General features: G+C 51.6%; 1 protein-coding gene across 1 annotated transcript; it reads right to left on the bottom strand.

Annotated features, from left to right (window-relative positions):
• Positions 1-4,236: 4,236 nt before the first annotated feature.
• Positions 4,237-7,446, bottom strand: LOC141041968 (uncharacterized). Its single transcript, XM_073509554.1, has 5 exons — positions 6,269-7,446; positions 6,123-6,187; positions 5,602-6,052; positions 5,091-5,367; positions 4,237-5,000 (listed from the first exon to the last, which is right to left on the bottom strand). Exons 1-5 carry the CDS (start codon positions 6,476-6,478, stop codon positions 4,363-4,365), a joined length of 1,641 nt encoding a protein of 546 aa, XP_073365655.1. The 5' UTR covers positions 6,479-7,446; the 3' UTR covers positions 4,237-4,362.
• Positions 7,447-7,770: the final 324 nt, after the last annotated feature.

Genomic DNA, 7,770 nt, shown 5'->3' with positions numbered 1-7,770 from the left:
AATCAGCTGATGAGACTAAACTTGTTGATTTTGTTCCAGGTGACTCGTCTCAGCAGTTTAGCATCAGTGCAAATCTGGACCCGAAATAGGAAAGCGCGCTCATCGAGTTCATCCGTGAGAATAGGGACATCTTCGCGTGGAAACCTTCTGACATGCTAGGTGTACCTAGAGAACTCGCTGAGCACACTCTCAATGTTGATCCAAAATTTAAGCCGGTCAGACAGTTCCTTCGACGGTTTAACGAGGAGAGGCGGAAAGCTATTGGTGAAGAAGTGGCCCGGCTCTTGGTGGCCGGGTTCATTGTTGAGGTTTTTCACCCGGAGTGGTTGGCCAACCCGGTGCTCGTACTCAAGAAGAACGGCACCTAGCGGATGTGTGTGGACTACACGGACTTGAACAAGGCGTGTCCAGCTGATCCTTTTGCTCTCCCCGTATTGATCAAATCATTGATGCTACGGCAGGTTGTGCACGTTTAAGTTTCTTGGATGCTTATTCCGGGTATCATCAGATTAAGATGGCAGTTAAGGACCAGGAGAAGACGGCGTTCATCACTCCCTTTGGAGCCTTCTGCTATGTGTCTATGCCCTTTGGACTCAAGTGTGCACAGGCGACTTACCAGCGTTGTGTACAGAATTGTCTTCATAAACAGATCGGGCGCAATGTTCGCGCTTACGTGGACGATATTGTGGTTAAATCCATCAAGGAGGAAACCCTGATAGATGACTTAAGGGAAACCTTCGACAATCTCCGGGTTTACAAGATGATGCTTAACCCGGCCAAGTGTGTTTTTGGTGTTCCTGCAGGCAAACTATTGGGCTTCTTGGTTTCTGACAGAGGCATTGAGGCTAACCCGGAGAAGATCAAGGACATCACTTCCCTGGCTAAGCCGGCGTGTGTAAATGACGTTCAGCGTTTGGCGGGTCGCATCGCTGCTTTAAGCCGGTTTATAAGCCGTTTGGGTGAGAAGGCTATGCCCTTATATCAGTTGATGAAGAAAACTGACAACTTTGTCTGGAATGATGCAGCTAATACCGCTTTTGAGGATTTGAAAAAGCAACTGGCAGAGCCCCCCGTCCTTGCTGCTCCGGTTGATAAGGAGCCCTTGCTACTGTATGTGGCGGCAAACGCACGAGCCGTCAGCGTGGCTATTGTGGTGGAGCGCAAGGAGGCGGGTAAGGAGCATCCAGTTCAGCGGCCGGTTTATTATGTCAGCGAGGTGCTTATTGAGTCCAAGCAACGGTACCCGCATTGGTAGAAGCTCGTATATGGTGTGTTCATGGCGAGCCGGAAGCTCAAGCATTATTTTCAGGGTCATCCCATCACTGTGGTCAGTTCCGCCCCTCTTGGTGATATTATCCAAAACAGAGAGGCTACAGGGAGAATTGCTAAGTGGGCTATAGAACTTGGACCTCATGGCCTTAAATATGTGCCACGCACTGCTGTTAAGTCTCGGGCCTTGGTGGATTTCATCAATGATTGGACAGAGTCACAAGTGCCCGAGCAAAAGCCGGATAACACTTATTGGACTATTCACTTTGATGGGTCCAGGCAGCTGGAGGGCTCGGGGGCTGGTGTTGTCTTGGCTTCCCCTAAAGGTGACAAATTCCATTATGTGCTACGGTTGATGTTTCCTTGCACTAACAATGCGGCTGAATACGAGGCTTTGCTACATGGTCTTCGGGTGGCTAAGGAGATGAGCTTAAGCCGGGTGAGGTGCTTTGGTGACTCAGACTTGGTGGCTCAACAAGTATCAGGCACCTGGGATTCTAAGGATCCTCTAATGGCGGCTTATCGCCGTGAGGTTGATGCCATTGCTGGGCACTTCCAGGGATACCAAGTGGAGCATATTGATCGCAGGAGGAACGAGGCAGCTGATGCGTTAAGCCGGCTAGGCTCTCAGCGAAAGCCGGTGCCGCCTGACACTTTCCTGGATGTCCTGTATAACCCTTCGGTCAAATTGCCTACAGAGGAGGACTTGGCTATCCCTGACCCGGAGGCGCGACTGGTGGCGGCTCTTCATGTCATACCAGACTGGACAATGCCATATCTGGCTTATATAACCCGGGGAGAATTGTCTGAGGATGAAACTTTGGCCAGGCAAATAACCCGGCGGGCTAAGTCAATGATTGTTATCGACGGCGAGTTGCATCATCGCAGTGTTTCAGGGGCATTTCAGCGTTGTATTTCCCCTGAGGAAGGTCAAGAAATCTTGCGCGAGATCCATGAAGGGGATTGTGGCCATCATGCCGGTTCAAAATCTCTTGTGGCCAAGGCTTTCCGTCATGGTTTTTATTGGCTGACGGCTCACGCTGATGCAGAGGACTTGGTCAGTAAATGTGATGGCTGCCAAAGGTTCTCACGACGGGCTCATGTGCCGGCTCAGGAGTTGAGGATGATCCCAATCACTTGGCCCTTTGCGGTCTGGGGGCATGATATGGTTGGGCCTTTTAAACGGTCCAAGGATAAGAAGACCCACCTCTTGGTGGCAGTTGACAAATTCACGAAATGGGTGGAGGCTGAGCCAGTTAGCAAGTGCGATGCAGCCACGGCGGTTCAATTTATGAAAAAGGTGATTTTCCGCTTCGGTTTTCCGCGCAGCATCATAACTGACAATGGCACCAATCTATCCAAGGGTGCTATGGAACAGTTTTGTCAACGAGAGCATATCCGACTTGATGTTTCCTAAGTGGCTCATCCCCAATCCAATGGTCAAGCTGAGAGAGCTAACCAGGAGATTCTGAAGGGCATCAAACCCCGGCTTTTGGTCCCTTTGCAACGGACGCCGGGTTGTTGGGTGGAGGAGTTGCCCTCCGTCTTATGGAGCATCAACACTACTCCTAACAGGTCTACAGGCTTCACGCCTTTCTTCATGGTTTATGGAGCAGAAGCAGTCCTCCCCAGTGACATCCGTCACGATTCACCTCGTGTGGCGGCTTATGTTGAGACGGATAATGAACAGGCGCGCCAGGATGCTCTGGACGTGTTGGACGAACAGCGTGATGTGGCAGCAGCCCGTTCAACGATTTACCAACAAGACCTGCGCCGTTATCATAGCCGCCGGGTCAAGTCCCGGGTCTTCTAGGAAGGCGACCTTGTGCTCCGGCTCATCCAGGATCAAACAGATGCACACAAGTTATCTCCACCTTGGGAAGGGCCCTTTGTGGTCAGTAAGAACTTGCACAACGGGTCATATTACCTCATTGATATTCGGGAACATAAGGATTCGCGTAAATCTGAGGAGGAGACCCGTCGGCCGTGGAACATAGCTCAGCTTCGGCCTCACTACACTTGAGCTGCCGGCTCTTGTGGTGTACATATTTGTCTCAGACATGTATATATTATGATAAGCAATAAAGCAGGACCTCTGTCCTTTTCTCTCCTCCAAATATGTGTGTTGTTTTTTACATGCTTACTTAAAGAGGATCCGGCTTATGATCGTATTCGAATCTAGCCGTAAGCAGTAAAATCACTTGGGGGCTTCCTGTTCACACATGGGTCGTATTCGAACCAAAGAGAACACAGCTGTCGATACCCATTTGATTGGCAAGGTGCCGAGCTCATTGGGAGGTTGCCTCTGGTCATATTTGAATCATAGTGTAACCCCTCTGAGAACCGACGTGGATCGTATTCGAATCAGCGTCGTTAAACAATTTTCAGAATCACTTGGGGGCTTCCTGTTCAAACATGGGTCATATTCGAACCAAAGAGAACATAGCTGTCGATACCCTCTTGATTGGCATCGCCACACCCACTGGGGGCTATATGATCGTATCCGAATCTTAGCTTAACCCCTTTGGACCGAGTTTCTGGTCGTATTCGAACCGGAAGCCCCTAAGTTTTTATATTTTATCACAAGTCTACTCTGATCATGTCAAAGTATGTACTGCCGGGTCTCACTTGCCGGCTTAATTTTGGTTTATCTTGTTAGTTGAACATCATGGATGTCATCAAGACAAGTAAATTCGAGTTAAGGTACCAACCGTGCTACCCGGGTTATTTAAACCGGAAGTGTGCTTACAGGCTGTTAAGTGTGTTATCACGGCTATGTTCAGAGTATAGTTAAGGACCAGTCTTTTTGGTTCGTATTCTGGGTTATCCATCTCAGACACCTGATTCACAGGGCGGTAGGCCGCCTTGCGACTTGTGATTTGCCTTTCTATGCAGATACTTAAAGGCACCTTTTAAGGTTGAGAAGGACAAAGGGATAATTACGACCCGGAAGAACACAAAGGACAATTTCAAGGGATTTCAGCATTCATTACGTGCACGATGGCACGGCAGAGATAAAATGTTGCACCTAGTCTATTACAAAATTCCTCAAGTCTCAAGGTTGGAGCGTTGTTTGGAGAATCGCCAGCCGCTTTATGATGCCTGCTGGGTTGAAGTCCCCGGCTCGTCTTCTGCTCCAGTTGATCCCAAGACCTCGAAGGTTGTCGACTTCCAGTCGATGCCGCTAAGAGCTTCAAACTGGGCTTCTTCGTCAATTAACCCGGCCGGGTCAATCTCCGGGGCGAAGGTGTGCTGACGAGCCGGAGGAATCAGATTGAGAGCTTCATAGCGAGGGGTTGGAATCCTCTGATTCTCCGCGTTGTATCCCGGCTGATACTTGGTTAAGTCGGTGTCGTTCCCGATGATGGTGGCCACCGGGCGCACAGCCTTCACACACGCCGCGAAATCCTTCTGGTCGAATGCTGAGCCGTCTTCTTTCAGGCTGGGGTAACCCAGGGCGATGTCTGCCGGGTCTAGCTCCGGCAAGAATGCTTTGGCCCGGCTCAGCGCGGCGATTGCTCCGGCTCTCGCGGATGCTCGTCGTAGCTCCTGGATCCGCTGCGGCAGAACTGCGAGCCGGCGCAGGACTTCGGCCAGATGAGTTGGCACCTCATTCGATAGGGCCACCACAGCTAAGGCCCGCTGTGACCCGGTGTAGAGCTGTTCCACCAGGGTGTACACGACCTTTAACTTGGTGACCACGCTCTGGTTCAGGTTGGCGCTTCTGGAACCTGTTTAACAACATCAGATGACCCGGTGACAAGGATGAATCAGGAGATGTAAACATTCTAACATGGATGAAAACCGGTGAGGCGACTTACCGAAGATGGCGGCTACCATTTGGGACACCTGGCGCTTTAGGCTGGAGAGCTCGGCGGTTTTTTCAGAGAGTGCCTTCTCCGCCTGTTCCGCCCGGGTTACCAGTGTGGCTTTTTCCTCAGCCCAGGCCTTCTGCTCAGCATCAAATTCGGTCTTCAGTTTCTCTTGAGCGGCGATGCTGGAGACAAACTTGGCGTTTGCCTTCCGGGTCTCCATCTCTTGTGCCTTCAGCCGGCTCTTGAGATCCGCAAGGTCCGACTCCAATTTCTTGCCAACAGCCTGCATATATTTCCGGGTTATTAACAGTCATTATATAAGTCCCAAGCGCTTTCCAAGCAAAGGCACTTGGCACTTGGGGGCTAATGCATATTGAATGTATCTATCTATGTACTGCCGGTTCACTTGGGTAAGCCGGAATCTAAGTCTACAACATATTCAAGTATAAGTTATAGACTTGGGGGCTAGCATGACAAGGGTCACTATGCAGAAAGTAAGAAGACAGCAGAAGGATACCTCAGATTTTTGTTGGATCTGGTTGACCATGGCGATCTCGGCGTCCCGGCTCTTGTGAACTTGGCTGATGTAGCCAGAGACGAGCTCTCCAATGCTCAAGTCGGTGTAGCTGGAGAGGTCCAGATTCACCCGGTGGGGCTGCAGCAACTCCCCCTTCGCGGAGCACTTGGCCAACGCGGTCGGTCTCGCCGGCTCAACATACTCCGTCCGGGTAATTACCACGTCCGGGTCGTTAGCTGGAGGGGTTGAACCGGAGGCCTCCGGGTTAACCGACGCTTCGGTCGTTGTCTTGGTAGTTGGGGCAGGGGCTTCAGGCGCCGTGTCCATGGGAATGGTGGCTTCGGGGGCAGAGGCAGCTGGCGGCTCTTGAGCCGTCGCCTCCGGCTCAGGAAAGTCCGGCACTCCGGCTGACCGGGTCTTCTTTGCTCTTTTGGTGAGCTTTGCCTGGGCACTGAAAAGGCAGAAGTGTTAGGCATACAACGAGTAAATACAGACAAATAATGTAAGGAGATTGTTATTACCCGGGTGCAGTCTTGAAGGCCGGCAGACTTGACTGCATGGAGTCACCCGAAGAGGGGGAGGTCTCCTGATAATTGGAGTCAGAAGAGTTGAGTGGCTGACAGATGACACCCGCCAACGGATGAAAAGGGTACAGGTGAGAAAAAACCTCAGTGCGACGCTTCCTTGTTGCGTCGGGTAACCCGGCGGAGAAGTCGGTGTCCTTGCGGGCCCGGGTGTGACGCCGGCTTTCGTGAACCTGCTGCTTCAAAAGAAATTGAGGTTCTTGATGAGCTAATGGATGTGAAAAGCTTACTTTCCTGGTTACTCTTCGGACTTTCAGCTGTGGCAAAGGCTCCGAGTCGGAGGAAAGTGACATTACCTCTTCAACCACCGGGTTACTGGCGCCGGTGTCATCCTGTCAATAAGCAAAATGTTGATAAGGCGGACGGCAACAAACACCAAATATGGCAAGAGTTTAAAGGTTTAAGGGTTACCTCTGACTCGGAGCTGTCGCTTAATTGCAGTAGCTCCGAAGCAGTGGGTCTGCTTCCCTTCTTGCGAGGGGCGGCTTTCTTGGCGGCTTTCTTCGCCTTCCTGGCCTTCTTGGCCGCCTCATGGTCATACTTGACCCGCCAGAATTTATCATCAGCCTGAGAAATACAGTAATGAATTCTTAAAATGGTTCAGAGCAAGGTGACATACAAAAGAAGTTGAAAGGTTAAAGTCAGCGGCTTACCGCTGGGGCTGGATTGGTCTTGCAGAACGGGGCTAACCCGGTCCTTCCACAGTCTGCCAGGCTCTCGTTTAACAGAGCCTTGGTCTCTTCTTCAGCAACGTCTTCTGGAAGATCATTGCGACTGTGCCTCTGCGGGTCATCCTTTCGCCCGGTGTACTCACACATTAAGCCGGGGCGACGGCTCAATGGGATCACCCGCCATGAGATCCAGACCCGGACCAGGTCTATTCCGTTCAGACCGTTGCCTAGCAGGGCCTTGATCTTGTTGATCGTTGGAAGCAGAGGCTGGCGTTCCGCGGCGGTCAGTTTGTCGGATAGCGGATGAGTCGGCTCTAGGCGTGTTGGGCGAAAGCCAGGCAGCGGGTTCTCATCAGCCGGGGACGTATCTTGGCAGTAGAACCAAGTCATATTCCAGTCCTTAGGGTGGCTCGGCGGCTCTGCGTAAGGGAACAGACAGTCCCTGCGCCGCTGGATGGAGATGCCGCCTAATTCCAGACTTGGCCCGTTGGCACACTCATTTTGGCGGTTTAAATAAAACAGCTCTCTGAAGAGCAGCAGACTCGGCTCTTCTCCAAGGTACACTTCACAAAAGACTTGGAAGTTGCAGATGTTGGATATGGAGTTGGGTCCTATATCCTGAGGCCGAAGGTCAGAGAAGTTGAGCACGTCCCGAAAGAATTTTGAGCCGGGCGGTGCGAAGCCCCGGCTCATATGGTCTGCAAAGATCACTACCTCCCCGTCCCTCGGCTGTGGTCTTTCTTCTGACGGGTCAGGGGCATGGTAGGACATCACTTCCTTCTTGGGAAGATATCCGGACTTAACAAAGTTGGCCAGGGTCTCGTCAGTGACGTTGGATCTCATCCAGTTGCAAGTGATGGGAGCCTTGGGAGGCATGGTGAAGCCGGAGGTCTATTGTTCAAACTAAGGTGGCG

This window comes from Aegilops tauschii, chromosome 2 (genome assembly GCF_002575655.3).
Source record: "Aegilops tauschii subsp. strangulata cultivar AL8/78 chromosome 2, Aet v6.0, whole genome shotgun sequence".
NCBI classification, from domain to species: Eukaryota; Viridiplantae; Streptophyta; class Magnoliopsida; order Poales; family Poaceae; genus Aegilops; species Aegilops tauschii.
Note: the sequence above shows the minus strand (reverse complement) of the source record. Positions and strands in the feature narration are given on the sequence as shown.